Here is a 17,612-nt window from a genome sequence, read left to right on the forward strand (position 1 = left end):
TTCTGTTCGCTGAGCAGCCCAGAATTGCATTGGAAAAGAGCTTTGCTCATTTCTGTCTGTTGAATTGCAGTGGAGTTATGGCTTTGAATATGAGAATATGAGACCACGGCCCAGAGTTCTGAGGAGGAAGCAAACCACTTCAGAGCAGGACACAAAAACACCAACCTGCCATACTTGTTCCCCTGTCCCAGGATTTGGAGGTGTACAGATTAGGTGAATCCTTCCCCTCCCAGTTCCTGTGTTCTTGTCAAGAACGTGGGCACAACAGGAAAAAGAAAAAGGCCATCCTTGGGGTACTTCAAGCTATTGCAAAGTGCCATATCACAGTTTCACAAGAGAATGTTTTTCTTGTGGAATGATGAGTCTGATTGCCAGAGCACAGATGTTCCTATTTGCATGCCCACAGACGCACGGTGTTCTGCATGCCATTGAGAGCGCAGGCTTGATCATTCAGGCCACGGAGGCCACTTGATAAATATGATAAATATGCAAACTGTCAGCTGCTTATTCAGGTAGAACCAGCCAGGAGCTTTTGACGTTCATCCAGCTTAGATGTTAATGCCAATAGCCTGGATCTTCGAGCAGGGTCACACCAACAGCTTTGAGAATATGGGTCTGAGCTGCTTTACTGAGGGAGGGGGCAGTGTGTGCACAGATATGTTTCCAGCAAGGACAGACATTTGTCAGGAGTTTAGACCAAAAAGACTATTTTGGGAAGAAAAAGAATGGGGTTTGCTAGTGATCTGGCCAGGGGAGTCTGCCGTTTTCTCTTTTGGAGAAGACAGACTATGAATTACATTCTTTGCAGTGTCAGTGGACTTCAGCCAGACCGTCCTTTCTCTACTTCTCCAGCCTTCCAAGTGCATAACATTTTGCTGATCCAGGAGGATTTCATAGCATTTCTGTATCATGATTAAAATACATTAGTTCGCCCTCCACAAATTGCTTTGGAGACAATGAAGAGCTCAGCCCAGCTCCACATGGCAGACTGGATGCATCACAAGGCTGACTGGCGTTGGACTCTGTCATTACAACAACGTGGGTTTGAGCTCTTCAAAGCTGGAAACAATTGCTGTGTGTCCCTTAGTCGCAGCTTTACATTCACAGCTCTTTTGTGCTGTACATTAATTAGTAATCTCGGTCGCACAAGGCCACAAGTAATTGTTGGTCTGTTGAAGATCCAGACCGCTTACCAGACAGAGGAAGAGATGTTTTCCAACTCTAGCCATGTAAAGGACCTGCACCAGATCCTAACCTTACCACAGATTGTAAAATTGCTCACTAGTCTCTCCTGGGCAAAGTGGCCAAGGCACTAAAGCCTGGTGGCCTCCAGGAGGTAGGGCAGAGATGAGCTCAAGCCCGTCCTCTGGCCTTATGAGACACCACTGGTTTAAGTCTCATAGGGTGGTCAATGCAAATTGATGGTCGGGGCCTGAACAAGGGTGGCACAGAAGTCTTCTCAGGTTTGAACCAGGACAACAAGAGCTTTTGGGCTGTGCCCTGCGGGCTGCCAGTGGGAGAGAGGAGCTTGGGAAAGGCAGAGTAGAAAACTTGGTGATGAGTAACTATCCTAGCATGCACATCAAACCACACAACGTCTGCACGTTGTTCTTTTCAAATAAGTTTGGCATATGAACTGTGATGAATTTGTTAAAGGTTAATAAGTATGAATCGTGGAGTGGTTTTTGTCCACTGTGGGAAAGGACTCGGTTCCTCCCTGCAGTGGACAGAATGCTGCATGGTTTGATGGTATTCGCTGCAAAGGAGAAATCAGTTAGACGTAGTCAAGATGGTATCTCCATTTGGTCTGAACCTTTTGAGGATTTTAACAACCCTCGATTGGTAAATTCTCTAGCAAGGGGCAGTAATTCTCTTTCCTAAAGCCATACTAAAGCCTTAGGTTTGTATTTAAAGAAGTCCCGAATTCCAAAGCAGCAACACGTAGAAGTTGTCTGATGAGCTCCGTGCGTGCCCTTTGTGAGGCTTTTCCCGTGTGTGTAAGTACCGCCTGTGTGCAGCGTCCTGCGCCCGGCCGGCCGGCGCGGGCCCCGCAAAGCATGTGTCTGTGTGTGGGTAGGAACCGCTAACTGAATGCAAAGAGTCGCATTTCTTTTACACACGTTGCTGTGGTACCTGGGTGCTAATCACCGTATTTTGCCTTCTCTAGCACCTTCCCAGCCGAGGATCTCAAAGTGTTTTACAAACATTAATTAATTTAGCTTCACAACCCTCGTGTGAGGTAGGTGGGTGCTGCCATCCCGCTTTTCCAGATGAGGACACTGATCTGCTTGGGTAGAGTCGCCTCGCTCCTGCGGTTAAAACCAGGGGAGGCAGAGGCCTCGCCATGGCCCTCCCCGCAGAAGGAAGAGCAGTTCTGCGTGCCCAGAGGGATCCAGAGATGGCCAGAGCTTACGGCAACCTGCTGCGGAGCCCTGCTCCTCCCTCCTTCCTGCCCTGCGCTGGAGTTGTGGTTTCCAGCCCGTCACGCTGCTCCGAGGCTGCAGGAGGGTTATCCCCCAGCAGTGGTGTTGCAGGGAAGGACAAACAGCAGTAGCTACGTGACTGTTCCCTGTAGTGTCACTTGCGCAGTGACATCTCCCTTCTGTTCTGCCTCCGTTCACCCAGAGCCGCCCTTTCCACACCATCCTTTACAACAGGTTGTGCAGGTCCCGGCTCGCTGAAGCTCCCCCTTTCCGCGGGAAGGCTGCACGGGCAGTGCCCCCCTGTTCCTGCACAGGAGCTGAGACTCACACATGTGGGAATTAACGCATCTAGAACCTGAAAGTGTAGCCTTGCCAGTCCATCCATTGCTACCAGTTTGGATTGAGCAGAATCAGCCTTTTCCGCATTGTGGGCAGCCGTTTTGGGCTGAAACCAGACTGGTAAATTAAAAATGAACCCTATGGAAAAGTCCTACGAACATCTGTAAAGAAGATAATGAGTTGCCCCTCGCATAGAGCAGCGCAGAGCGGCGCGGGGCCCTGCAGCGTAGCGCTTCCCGAGGCAGCTCCGCTCCGTTCTGGCACAGGAACCGGTGCCGAGAGCTCCTCGGGGTCACCCTGCTCAGGGCTGGTCACGGGGCATGTTGGGACAAAACCACTTTCCAAGCGCAGCTGGGAGGGAGGGTAAAAACCAGCTCGGAAACAGCAAGTGGTAAATCTGCGAGCGGGTTGAACGCCGCGGCTGCCTCTTCACCCGAGCAGACACGGCCGCGTTCGGTCACGCAGGACTTTTCCATGAGGGTGGGCGAAACTCTGCCAATGCCAAAGTAATGGATCTTTTCCAAATCTTCAACTGGTGGTGGAGTGTAGGCGGCCTCCGAGCTGCCAGGCAAGGCAGCTGCTGCGTTGCTCCGTAGATTTGCCGTCTGTAGCACGTCTCCCTGTCCTTTGGGACCCTGGTTATTAAGTGATAAGAAGCGATAGCATGACGAAGAAAGACTATTGACCCAATTGCACTTTGACTGATCTGTTTCTTTTTCCCCCCAATCATCGATGCAGGTGTGAGCTACTCCAAGTCGGTTCCTCCAGCCTACCCACCACCCCAGGATCCATTAAATCAGGGACAATACATGGTGACAGATGGCATATCCCAGTCCCAGGTCTTCGAGTTCACCGAACCCAGACGCAGCCAGGCACCATTCTGGCAAAACTTCAGCAGGTTAACACCATTCAAAAAATAATACCTAGAGAGATGGCGAATTTTAACTTAAAAGAACTAAAATTTAAAAAATAAAAAGAAATAAAATTATATTTATAGATGGACCTTTTTTCGGAGAAGCACTGTTGCAACTAAATATATATACATATATATATACACACATTTTAAAAATAATAATATATATACATATATGTATATATATAGAAGGACCAAAAACTTTTTTTGTTGTTTTTGGGAAGCAATCTGCTACTAGATACTAGGAAGCACCAATGATTTCTAACCATGTGACCTATTTTATTTTATTCCATTGGTCGGACATCGTTTTTGTCACTTTTCTTTCTTTTCCTTCTTTCATTTCCATCCGAGTCGTCCCTGGCATCCCAGAACGCTTTCTCGCTTGTGTGAATTCCTCATCCAAGTTCCTCATGGACTACATTGGTGTATATTTTGTTTGATTTTATTTATGGGGGGGTGTTTGTTTTTTGGAGCGCCGGGAGGTCCGTGCTCCCCGTCCCTCCCTCTCCGTCCCTTCCCTGGCTGTCCCCGGAGCCACCATTTCCGTGAGGAGCATCGGCCGTGTCCCGTCCTGCATTCTCTGGTCTGACTCGTGCCTGTCTCGATGTGCTCCCTCGTGCCCCATGCTCTGCTGCGCAGTATTTCTCTGGCTTTAACTGTTTTGTTGTGAGCAGGTGAAAACAAGCAGAAGGGGTATCAGCTATTTAGGAAGAAAGAGACGGGTTTTCCTCAGTTGATTTTTTGCGTTGTTTTTAAGCACTGTCTTTTTCTCAACGCAGTGTGATTCGGTCACACTCAGAGTAAGACTGAGAAAAGAGTATCAGGGGCTTTCATTTCTTTTGCGTTTAGTTTTCTTTTGGTGGGGTTATCTTTGATTTCTTTCCTTTTCTAAGCTGAGACACGACTCTGAAAAGCCCACTCCTATCTTTGTTTTTCTCACGCAAAGATAGAAGCTTAAAAACCGATGGCTTCATGCCCTCCATCCCAGCTAGAGGAAAATTGGCTATTAGGCTCCAACAAATGGCCAGTTTTCTGTCTTCAGGAACTAAGGTCCCATCCTTTGGCCACACTCCCGCCTGCACAGCTAATGAACCACTAATTGCTATTTAGAGGAGCAGCGAGCCCAAAAGTGAGGCCCAGCAGCAGATAAATCCCCGGCCTCACGTGGGCACTGACCCCCAGCAGAACACGAGCTGCCCGTAGGACCCGTTAGCGAAAGGATCATTACCTAAATAACTGGGAGTATTTACCTGCTGTTTAATGCAGCCCAGCGGCAGGGGAGTTGAGAACTGCCTTTCAGGACAGATGTGGATGTGCCCCAGAGGTTTAGCCCGATGACCGTGATTATGTGAGCTAATCTCAACCAGGGAGCAGTTTAATCTAACGAGCATCCGTGGTTCGGCGTGTCCGTGGGCGCTGCAGTTATCAGCCAAAGTCTCCAGGTCTCTGTCTCTCTCTTTTTCTCCCTCTGAAGATTCATAGCTTTGTTTTCAAAGGCACTTCCTACAATTTCAGCCTTAAGTACATTCATTTGCAAGCACAAAAGCTTATGTTTAAGCTTGTAAAACAAATCACGGTGCACTAGGATGATTTTTTTTTCCTAGGGCAAATTAGCCTGTTTAACCAGATTTAGAAGACGAACGTAAAAACTTTGCAGAGCTGTTCTGCAAGCTCCTTTGAAAATGGGGGATGAAGTGATTGATCACGGTAGTTATAATTTTGAGTCCGATGCACCACATAAGCACCCCAGGCCAATTAGAGGCAATCCTTGTTTCCTTCCCAAAGAAATACAAGAGAATGGGAAGAGCAGAGTCTTTCCACGGAGCCTATTTTATTTCAGAGCAGTGAGGCAGTGACTATATTTTTGTTTAAGTACAAAAATAATCTCAGCACTTTTTAGTATTCTAGAAACTATCAATAACCAGCAAATCCAGGTGAGAGTTTTGGAGAGGGAGGGTGGCCCCTCTGGCAGGCAGCAGCGAAACACCACGGATCCCAAACAGGAGGCAACCCACTTTTCTATCCGAACTTATTTTTATGCTCTTTTGTATCTTTGCATTTTTATGGTCAGATTTTAATATTGAATATGTAGCAAATATTATCTTGTTTCTTTAAAGAAGTGAATGAGGTGGGTTCTCAGAAGGTAACTGGAATGTTTTACTCTTTCTGAATGGCTGGAGAGATGCAGAGAGAGAGAGAGAGAGAGAGAGATTACAAAGTGTTGTCAACATGATGAAAATCTCGCTTTTTTCTTTGCCTTTTTAATTGCTTAGGGAAAAGAAATATTAACAAGCCATTAGTTAAGCCTGTTCATTTACTGTTTTGTGCCTCAGAGAGTGAGAATGAGACATCCATAATTTTTATGAGAAGATGCTTCCTAAATATTCAGCACTAGGAAAAAAAGAAACACCACCGCCACACCATTATTTGCATCATAAATCAAGACTCTAAGATCTGACAAGGCCACTTGTTGGACTCGCAGCTTCTTTCTTAACCGGGAAGCCAAACCAAACTAGCGTTGCGAGCGCTCGCCGAAGCCGGCGGCCGGCAAAGCAGATGCAGGCGTTTGTTCCAGAGGGAAGAGGGGCTTGGCCCTCGGGCATGGCATCCAAGAAAGCTCTTCCCCTCCATAAATTGCCGAGGTGCTGCAAGAGATGGAGCATTGGCACAGAGAAGAACCAGCCGCGGGTGCCGGGTGCCCGGCAGGGAGCGGGGTTGGGCTCCCTCGGGGCCGAAGGCGCTGGGAGCAGCGCAGATGCAGATTTGGGGTGATTTTGACAGAGCATCTGATACAGACTTTCCATGTCACTGCCAGACAGGAGGAACCCACTTACCATTCCATATGCAGAAACAAGAGAGTTGTAACAACCTTAACTGTTTACGGTATTTCTCTGGCTGAACCTATATATATATATATATATATATATATACATAAAATAAAACCACCCTCTTCCCTAGGTAAATGACATGCATTACCCCTTGACCTAGCCACTAGAACAGAGGATCTAAAGTCAAGACTTTTGCCTCCCCACCTTCTCCAAAAAGCTCAAACAAGAAGCAACCTAGGTGCATCTAACAGTTGTAAATAGAAAATACTACATAGAGAAATATATTTGAAATCTGTTTCAGTTTCCGGATGGTCGCCGGCCATCCATCGCAATGTTATTGATAGTACACTGTGGTGCTTTGGGTTTCTGGTTTTGTTCTCTTTATGCTCTGTCATCTTTTCATTGCAGCTACATTTCAGGGAACATGTATATTTAGTAGCTATTGTAAGTTCTGCATGGCATCACCAAGCTTATTTTTTCCTTAAGAAGAAACGAGGCTGTAGGAGTTTCAAGGCACTATGACGACAGGGACTTGTAGCAGAGAATTTAAAAAAATAAAAAGAAGTTTTTAAAATTCTAGTTTGAAGCCAAATACCGATATTTTAGTGCTTTTAGGGTTTTAACAGTAAGAGAAAAAAAATAAAAAGACAAAAAAATAAAAAGACAAAAGATTTTGGTAACCCAGCTGATCCGCACTTGCCAGTTTTATTATTTTGTTTATATCGAACTGTTTGACCCTGTCAAACAAGTGTCAAAGTTGTGTGTATAAAACAAACAGAAAAAGTGTTTAAAAAGTGTTGTAAAGACACTGAGCCTTATGAAAATATTTATGGAATTAAATAAAAAGAAGTGAAAAGGCATCTGAAGGCATTTTAAATCATTTTCCTCACTCTCTTCCCAAAGGCTGAGCACAAATCCCTGGGGTGGGGCTCCCGCCTGCCAGCAGCACAGACACTAAGACATGCGTGTGTAACCAAAACATAGGTTTGTTCTGGAAATATCCCGCCTCCCCCTGGCTTTGTGGCCTCCAGCTGAACCGAGTGATGAATGGAGGTTCAGCGCTGACCAAGTAACCGCCGTGCTAGTGCTGGCAGGGGCTGCTCCAAGCAGAGCTCGGATCAAGTCTCCTGCGAAACATGGTTTTAAAATGCTTTCTGTTCCTGAGCTTTGCTCAGCTCTGACCCAGACTTGAAGACAGCCGAGGTCTCCAAACAGCCATCTGATCGCACATAAATTGCGAGCAGCATTGCAGAGCAGGGCCGGGGTTTTGGGGGAGCCCAGCTCCACTGTGGGGCTGAGCACAAAGCGCCCAGCGGGTTTCTGCCCTGGGTGTCCCTTGCAGCAAGTGCCCGCAGGGAGAAGGAACCCAGGTGCTTTAGCCCCGAAGGGCAAAGCGCTCGCTCCAGACACCCAGTGGCACTTCACAGGTAAGACAGTTGAGCGATGTATTTCTAGACAGCCCAAAAAATACAGTTACGACCGAGAGAACGGGGGTTATCACATCCAGAGCCAGTAGCGGTTGGGGACGATGCCTGTTGTCACGTGGAGAAACACACAGGCACACGTACCAAGCTGCTATAAATAACCGCAGCCAAAAAGCTTAGTTTTCAGTAACAACACTGACTGTCTGCTCTTTGCTGTCTGCCTGGCTGGGTGACTGATGGCCGGTTTGCTGGCACACAGACTGACCGTGTCTTCAGCCTGCACATTAGGGAACCAGTCAGAAAAGGGAACTTTTATAAACGCACAAGCCAAGCAGCTCTGCTCTGGCAGAAAGGGAGCTGGGATAGAGGCAAAGCTTGAGCGCACAGGCTGCTGCGGGGCCGGAGTCTGAGCAGGTTCAGGCGCAGGCTCAGCCAGACCTCGCACATCACAGCTTCACATCCACCCGCTGCTTCAGCAATACCCCAGGCCAAGCTTTTGGCTCTTGCTTACATTCCTGCTTGCAATGAAGATGGCGCTGGTGCCGTGCTGGGGCTCACCTGGCCGAGTGATGCTGCGTCTCTTGTAGCGCAGAACCGAAGTCGCTCGGATTGGCACAGCACCGTTTCCAAAGTACGCGGCTGGGGAGAGCAGACCCAAAATGCAGTTACATATAAAAGCGCCCCTTGAAGACAATTCTACCCACAGTGATTGCTTTGCAAGCCAAAAGGTTGTTTGTCAGAATTTGGCACTCCCCGTGAGTTTGCAGATACGAGCCGTGGGGAAGGAGGCGGTCAGGGGAGGACAAGCCATGTGTAGCGCCCAGGATGTATAAAGTAACAAAAAAAGCCCTGACAAAGAGGGAATGGGGAAGAAACCCAGTTTCCCAGTGTGTGTGCTGGGAGCCAGAGCACTACCAAAGCTTCCTCATAAGCAACAAACAACCCCCGTGCTCCTGCAACACGCTCCCACCCCTGCTTGCTTTCCTGGCCAGAGAGAGCAGCACTGTAGTTGATAGCCAACTTACATGTTTCATTTAGTGACAGTATTTGGGTTTGGCCACCCAACTACTATGAACTTTGGTTGCATAAAACAAAACCCAGAGAAACCCAGTTTAAAATGAGCTTGTCCTGCAGGGTGCCAGGTTCGTTAGGCCATATTGCTGCATAAAAGCCCCATTAACCTCCCGAGGCAGCACTAGGGATAGATGTGGCCAGCTGACCTCTGAGACCTCGCTTCAGAAAGTCGCTGAAACACATGCCTAAGGCCACTGTTTTGCACCAAAGCTTTGATTACACCTGCCTGTGCAGTTCCCGAGCTGTGTGTTTGAGGGCACGTTGTTGTGAAACGTATGAGACAACGCCGTGTAGGGCTGAGCTGGGCCCCGGCTCCACTCGGGAACTGCGACAGAATGAGCAAAGCTTTCATGTTTGTGACATGACAGGAATGCTGTATGAACAACTGTACGTCAAAGCCGTCTCCGTTTTATCCGTGTGTGTACATCCGTGGTATTACAGCCGCGCTTTTCTTTTTTAAGGAATCAGACTTGGAATCCGACTGACAGTGCTGGGATTACAGATCCCCAGCTACCCCAAACAATACATTTTCTTGTTATTCTGTAGCTGAGAAGCAGCACCGGGTTTACACTAAGTACAGCAGCGAGTCAGCATCCTGCAAAGCACCATCTGTGCTGAGTTAGTGAAGACCAAACTGGAACTGCGTGTTGCTGGGGTTGCAGTGGGAATCACTGAGAGCATTTCTGAGTACAGTCCACTGAGGGTTTCACAATCCTTCACTAGCTGTTTAACTGATCTCCCCAGAACTGCAGGTACAACTTGTAAAGCTGTGTTTATTTGTCTGAATCTCTTACCTTTGCTATGGAAAAGAGAGTCATGGTATTTCTTATATGCTTTTAATGTTCACATCCTTTTGTTTCCAGCCCTCTCCAAGCCAAATGTACCCTGGTGAAGAAGTGCGCTTTCTCATTTCAGAACCGCAGTGATGTGTCACCTCTTGCAGCTCAGCCCTTCCCACAGCCCGGGCCACGCAGCAGCAAGGGCCCAAAAACGTTTCTCTGCCCCAAGAGCCCTCCGGGGCCCATTTCCAAACCTTTGCTGTCACACACCGGCCGAAGCGCTGGCTGAGAGACACGAACCACGCTCCTCTTTCAATCCTGGCTACAGCACCAACAAAAATACCCCCTCCAACTCCAGAACACTGTGGGTTTTAAATTTTTCATTTAGGACAATATATAAAAAAGTTAAATCCCTGCAGAACCAGTTGCCTCATAAAAAAAACATCAATGCCTGAACAAGTGCTCTGGTCCATGGCATCTTGTCGAGCGTGTGTGACTGCTGGCCACCTCTGCAGCTCCCAGCTGAGGAGCTGGCAGTCGCACCGGGCTGTACACACGCAGCTCTTCGCACACACTGTCTTGCCCTGTTTGCTATGATAGCAGAGAGCTGGAACATCCACAGCTGTACCTGCCTGGCCTTTGTACCCAGTGTGCAGCTGGAGGGGAACACACATTTTTGCTAGGATCTAGGTTTTTCGGAGTAAACCACGTTACTCGACTTATAAATAACCTCTCTGAACTCAGGCTCCAAGAGGCACGTCCTGGAAGTCAGTGGAAGTTAAATTCAGTAAGAGGATATATCTCTATTTGCTTCTCTTTTTAGCTCGCTTTTACAAAGCTCTGAAGCTTTTATTCATGAAGCAGATAGAGGGTGTGTACATGTGCATTCAAGCTGTTGCAGGTTTGTAGGAAATCAGAAAGTAGGTGGCCCCGGCCCATAGCACCGTTTGCCTGGGGTGGGGATGCCAAACAACGAACCACCATCATCCACACCAGCAGGGCCAGGGCTCCTCTTACCCCTACACCAGCCACCCAGAGTCACCTCAGTCAGGGGCTTTTTCCATAGAACTGTGTAACTGAGGTTAAAATTAAAAAAATCCCACTGCTGACTGTTTTCTGAACTGGTATAGACTGGACCTAACACGGGCTTACTACAGGTGTAACTGAAAGCGGTACTTGATCCACAGGCTTAGTGCCTGGACTGATCCACACTGGAAGTGCTTGGAAATGGTTCACCTCACCAGTTAAGAGAAGTACCTCCTCCTCCTAACGACAGTGGTTTTTAGGGCAGGTTTTATATAGGCTGGGTTGATCCTATTCCACACTGCAGGTGTGAAGAGAGCAGCAGGTTTGAACAAATAAGCCATTTACAGAAGTGATGTCGCTGCTGTCGTTTGTCGCTGGGTGTTTCTCCATCCCAGGAAGAGCTGGCCTGGCTGAGCAGAGCTCTGCTGAGCTGTGTTGCCCAGGTGCTTTTAGTATCAATTTGATGCCGGTTGACCTGGACATTTGATAGCTTTTCCACCATCAGTCACTCCTGTGCAGCCCAGGCCGCAGGTTTTTTTGAGTCAAAGGTATTTTAGCACATCTTAAAGTGGAATTGCTTTTTGTGCATTCGTGCTGTCACACCAGTGTTTTGTTTTCTGTTTGGAAGTTGGATAAATGCAAAAAGGTGCGGTATGCTGTATTTTAACTCCCCAGCAGCCAGACCAGTGCTTTTCCTGTGCCAAACAAGAACAGCCTTAAGCACGCTCTGCTCCCCATCTAATCCTCAGCCAGTGTCTATGGCTGCAGGTCCTACAGAGCCTCACAGGCCCAAATCCAGCAAAGGACAAGACAGGCAAATTGCAGTTATGGTGCAATTGTAAAAAAATTTGTCACTTGCTGCCTTATCTGACCTAAGACACATCATTTGTATTTCACAAGTTGTATATAAGTTTGGCTGGAGCCGAGCTCTGCTGTGTGGATGTCCCTGGCCAGCTGCAGAGGGCACTCGCACTCCCAGGGGACACCCAAGTGACACAAAATCCTGTGGCAGCCACCAAGAGCCCTGCTCCAACAGGCAAAAGCACTGGTGTCCGTGACACGGGTGGGAGCTGTGTGTATGCTCAAGGTGGGTCAGGAACAGGGAGGGTTATTCTCTCTGCCACCTGCCTTAACAGAGCCCTTATCCCACAGCCTGGTTTTGAGGGAATATGTGACCAACGCACTGCTTTCCTCAAAGTTTCACTCCCCTACAGATACAGGGCAGCAAGAGAGGAGCTCCTGGTCAGCCCTGCTGCTGCGGTGGTTTCACGCTATACAAAGGAAATCCAGAGTCTTTGGACCAGGAAAAGAAAATAGGAGCCAATACAATAAATACTCATAGTCGTGGCGAGAGCCGAGACGGGTGCCGCGGTCTCTGGTTCTGCTCCCAGGACGCTTTGTGCCCGTTCTCTAAGGACTGCGAGTGTGCAGGCTCCCCACAAAGCCACCACATTTGGTCCTGCTGAATCACCACCTGAAGGCATCTGCTGTTTGCCGGTGACAGTAAAGGTGACTGCGAAGGTGATGCTAAAGGGGCTTTGACACGCAAGGTACGTATCCCGCCTGCAGCACCTGCCCCAGCCTGGATTCTGTCTGTGGCACTCGCAGCCTGTTTGTCAGGTGTGGGCAGGATCCCCGGGAGCAAAAGACAACAGAGAAAAGCAATGAATTTGGGTAGGTTGCAGAGAAGGGCTGTGCTGGGAAGCGCACAGCCACATTGCTCAAGGATGTGTCATGCTGTTGTTGTCAGTGTTGCTAGCGCAGTTCCACTGGCCTTATTTTTACTGTCTGGATGTACCATTAAACAAGTTTGATTTTGTTGCCTGATTACAGAGGAGTGGTTTCAGCTTCACACGTAATTTAGTGCTACCCAAGGGTTCCAATTAATGACATCTCTGGACAGGGAGAAGCAAGTTGTTTGTTGTGTGTGATACGACGTGGTTGTATGCTGGAGCAGGTGGTTACAACACTTACCGGGCAAAGGGAAGCAGGCGGTTGGGTCTTCCCATCCACTTCCCGCACCACCAATTCACCGACATATGGGAAAACACACTGCGGAACTTGAGGCGCTGGGGACTGGGTCCAACTTGTCTCCTGACGGGGGAAAGAGGTGACAAAGAAATCTGAGCACATTCCCAAGAGTCAGCACCCACCAGAGCCCATGTTCACCCTTACAGGGTTCCTTCACACCCCCAGAGAGACTAGAAGCAGGGTCAGGAGCTAATGGGGATGTTTTGCAGTTAGGGAATAACAGCTCCCCAAAAAGCCAGAGATAACAACCCTGGGAGAGAGCGATGTGGAGACTGCTCAGCGCTGGCTTTTGCCCTGGCTCTGTAATTCTTTTGGCGTTTCATGAAAAGGCACGTTAGTAATACCCAGTCACGCAGAAGGTTAAAAGCCATATTTATCCTGCACCCAACACAAACAAAAAGCTTTTGCTGGAAGAGAAAGGCTGCTATAAACTGCCGTAGAAATGTCACTTTGAATCCCATCCCCGCCCGGTCTGAAGTCCTGTGCTATTCCCAGACTGGAAGATGAGAAATTTGGAGAGGGCAGCAGAAAAAGGGCACTGCTGTCAGTGATGGGCATTATTTATACCTGCACCAACTGAGCACAAACTGCCTGCAACAGCAGGATCCGCTCCCTTGGATGTGCTGACATGTACAGCCACTGCCAGGTGTGCAGAGTTTGGAGACCAACAGATATATTGTGATGGGGCTATCTTTGTGCCAATGGAAACAGATGGTTTAAATAAATAACCGTGTCTCTGCAGCGTTTCTGTCCAAACATTGCAGCGGAGACCCTTCAAGTGAAATAAGCATTTAAAAAAGAAGCCAGTGAAGCAGTTAGTGTCCCTGTCCGGTCCAGCAGAGCGCTCGGAGCAAACAGCAGGCAGATTGCAGGCTAAGTGGACTGTAAAAAGACTCAGCAAATGAAGGCGGTATTAATGACATGGTAACGCTTGTCTAAGTAAAATATATTGGTTTATTTTTTCCAAAATTGTTCATCTTGGCTTAAAAGCTGCTCTTGAAGAAGCACTGTTATTACTTAGCTCCTGAGAACAGAATTCAGCACTGAAGGTAGTGAATGATTAGACTGGAAGACTAAGGTGGTGGGAAGAAGGTGGCGTATTAGGGGACGTCATTTCAAGCATGGCCACGTAAGAAATTTTGGCAGTATTTGAAGGGAACAGAAAGACTGTGGGCTTGTACAGTGATTAAAGTGAATCTGGTGCAGAGATCACAGCAAAAGCCTCTCTGTGCCCATGAACACCTGCTCCGTGCCACCACGCTGGGTGCTCCTCAGGGCACCCAAACTGGACACGTGTGACACCACCAGCCCTCGTTGAAGAAGCAAAAGCGTTCCTAGCCAGATGGTCCTGGAGATGGACACTCAGCTGGGGCTAATTGTTGCCTGTGCCTGGGGCAGCTGCCCCACACAGCATGTCCCCAGCCACGGTGTCCCCATGGCCAGCCAGCTCACCTGGGAGATGCCACAAGCCCTGTTCTCCACCTGCTCGCCCTTGCCCCTCACCCTGAGCAGTGCCCAAGCACACCCAGCCAAGCCCCACATCGTGTCCCTTTTGTGATGGCAAAGGCCATAAGGGACGGGGGACTGGCCAACCTGCCCCGTGCCCACCCAAACCAAACCCAGCCCTGACTGCAGCCACCGCCCACCCAGCACTGCTCCGCTCCTTCCGGGCAGCTTTACACTTACAAACTGATGTATTCCTTCCCTCCTTCTTTATTTCTTTCTCATCCTTTCTTTTCCTCCCTCTCCCTCATTTTCCTTCCTCTCTCTCCTTTCCTCTTTGTCTTCTTTAAAAATTTCCTTTTGTATTTAATTCATTGCTTTCTCCCTTCCCAGACACATCTCGCTAGTACAGCTCGTTCAGAAAACGCAGATTTCTGTCATTGCCTTATGTTTCCCTGCTCTGACCAGCGCAGGGCTGTAAATCCTTGATCAGCGAGGTGATTGATTCACAACCCCCTCTGTTTTCTACTTGTGATTTTCAACGTGTGCTGCAATTTACAAGCAAAAATTCTTCTCATTATCTGCCAGCCCGACGACATTATAGAAATAAAGCTCAGTGTACGCATTCATTTGTGACAAGGACATTGCTGTAACGTTAGTGACTGGCCATTAGTTCTGCAATGTTGTAACGGCTGAAACAAAGCCACGAGCGAGTCATTTAAACAGCAGCATTTCTTCCAGTGACATTATTTCTTGTTGTTCGCGTAATGGTGCCTGGAAGCACAGCACAGACTGGGCAAGCACTGTGCTCAGGTGCTGTGCACACACACACCCCCTCCCCATTCATTTTAGCAATGAGAAAAATCAGCACCCCGAGACACGAGGGGTGTCCTGACACTGCACAGGGCACACGCTGCAACCTCTCCTCGCCTGACCCACTGCTCAAGTACAAGCCATCAGCTTTGCACCCGAAGCCGGGTTTAAGGACACCCCTAACTTAAAGGACACCCCTGATTTCAGTTGTTTGGGTTCCATGGTTTGATTCAAATGCATTTGAGAGCGCGGTAAATGGAGCTCTTTAAAAGTCAAAATTAGTCTGACGGAGCCTGGATCCCAGCTAGATAGGGCATCTCTGAAATGTCTCGGGAGCAATGGCCAAGCAGGAGCCCAGCGGCCCCTTCTCAACTTCTGCTGATGTTAATCGTTTCTCTTTGTGATTTCCACTGCTTTTGTTTCCATGCCAGCGTGCACCGTATCACCCCGCAGCTGTACCACCCCGCAGCTGTACCACCCCACAGCTGTACCACCCCACAGCTGTACCACCCCACAGCTGTACCACCCCACAGCTGTACCACCCCACAGCCTCCTCATTCCACCTCCTCTCGCAGGGAGATAAGGGGCCCTGTGGTTTGCAGGGCTCTTGGCTCCCACTCCCAAACCCCTTTCCAGCCCACTCCCTGTAGCTGACACCTCCTACCCTGCGTTAATCACTGTCGTTCTCCATTTCCAACTGGACCACAGAGCCTCCCTGCATCCAGTTCTCAAGCATTTGTCTGTGCACGTCCTTCTAGATCTGGGGCAGGTTTCCAGAAACATCTGCAAAGCTCCTCTCTGGAAAATTGTCTCTTGCTATGGTAGAGAGGCTCCTATCTCTCCCACTTTTCCTCCCAAGCATTTTCTCAGCCTCTCATTGTAGCCGAGTTTCCATTAAGCAGTCCCAGGCAGGCACAGATGTTTTATGAGCACTGTAAATTAGCAGTGAGCCAGGCATAGAGGTTAAAAGTGCTATTGCCGATGGGGGGAAAAGGCACCACATCCAGGAGCAATGGACATGGTGGTACCGAGCTGCTGATGTACGTGGCACTTTGTGAAAGACATTTGAAAGCTCCTGATCATAGGAATAAAAGCTGAACTCTGGTGCTACGTGTGAACAGCACTGAGCAATCAGTTAGGAGCTATGACAACAAAATGACAGCAGCGTATCTCAAACTAGACGGCAAATGGTAACACCCTTAGAATAATGGTTTTAATGGAAGGGAGGAGACTGAGCAATCCTGACATGAGCTGCTGAGAACCAGCCAGACACAAATCATAGAAACATTATGTCGGAAAAGACCTTTAAGATCAAATCTGTGGCCCTGGCCCGTCTCTCCTCATTCCCTGGGCTGCAGCAGTGATTTCCCCCACATTTAGAATCAGAATCATTTTGGTTGGAAGAGACCCTCAAGATCATAGCATCCAACCATAACCTAAATCTAACACTAAACCATGTCCCTAAGAGCCTCATCTACACGTCTTTTAAACCCCTCCAGGGATGGTGACTCCACCACTGCCCTGGGCAGCCTGTTCCAATGCTTGACAACCCTTTTTTGGAAGAAATGTTTCCTAATATCCAATCTGAACCTTCTCTGGTGCAACCTGAACTTCCCTTGGCACGGCATTCTCCCAAGCAAAGGCCCCTGTGACAACACTGCAGCTCTAGGGTCCTATGGTAGAGAGAAACACCGTGTATTAAACAGCATGCCTTGCTGGCCATGACCATGAGGGCACTCACACCGCCCCTGGAAAAGGTGCTGGAGTTTTATCCTCACAGGCAAAGCCGCGCTGAGGATGAGCCGAACCAAAGCCGGCAGCAGCAGCTCGGGAAGAGCCTCCCTCAAAGAGCGCTGAAGTCTATGGGGAGACAAACATCGGGATCTAATCTCGGCACTTTTGTCCATATTATAAACTCTGCTTCCAATTTTTCGACTCTGCTGCACAAATCATCTCAGTACTAAGCCTCCTCAGATTCCATTGCAGATTTCCCTCTTTCTTCAGGTTTGCTAGCCAAATCCCCCCAGCACAAGCCCCTGCAAGTCCCGGTAAGCCACACCGGGGACACGGAGAGCCAGGTCCACTCGTCTCTGGCCAGCCCAGCCTTGCTCAGAGCCAAAGAGTGAGCAGGGAGCAAGTGCCTGGGCTTCTGCAGCTGCTGAGCCAAAAGCTGGGGCAGGGGTTTGTTCTTTCCGAATGCAATGTTCCCGCTTTTATCAAGGTTATACACCAGCTACTAACCCTTCATCCTCGCTTCACTAGAGTCAGCCAGGGTTTTACTGTTGACTCGCAGGATTTCAGCCTTTCTTGGGAAATAAAACTCCAGTCCAATCACCACATGTATTTGAGGGCAGCTTTACTACATATTGGGAAAACAAACCACCCTACATTAAATGTTCCACAAAGAACACGGTTGCTTAGGCGGCAGCGTGGCTGCCTGGGAAGGATGGTATCTCAAGTGTACTTCATAGAGCTAAAAATAAGTTTATTAAAGGAAAATAGAGTCTACATCCAACAAA

The 17,612-nt window shown here is 48.6% G+C and overlaps 1 protein-coding gene across 3 annotated transcripts in view; it reads left to right on the top strand.

Moving 5' to 3' along the window:
* ARHGEF9 (Cdc42 guanine nucleotide exchange factor 9) overlaps positions 1-12,403 on the top strand; it is a 215,886-nt gene extending 203,483 nt beyond the window's left edge. For 2 of the 3 annotated variants that reach the window (XM_082062151.1, XM_082062150.1), the window contains exons 10-11: positions 3,501-3,660; positions 12,021-12,403. In XM_082062151.1, coding sequence (XP_081918277.1) covers positions 3,501-3,660; positions 12,021-12,123 — 263 coding nt within the window. In that variant the 3' untranslated portion in view covers positions 12,124-12,403. Of the gene's footprint in view, positions 1-3,500; positions 3,661-6,008; positions 7,358-12,020 lie in introns of those variants that run through there. The other variant, XM_082062149.1, reaches the window with a different exon arrangement.
* The last annotated feature ends 5,209 nt before the right edge of the window (positions 12,404-17,612 follow it).

Source organism: Streptopelia decaocto, assembly GCF_964273445.1.
Source record: "Streptopelia decaocto genome assembly, chromosome: 10".
Taxonomy (NCBI): domain Eukaryota; kingdom Metazoa; phylum Chordata; class Aves; order Columbiformes; family Columbidae; genus Streptopelia; species Streptopelia decaocto.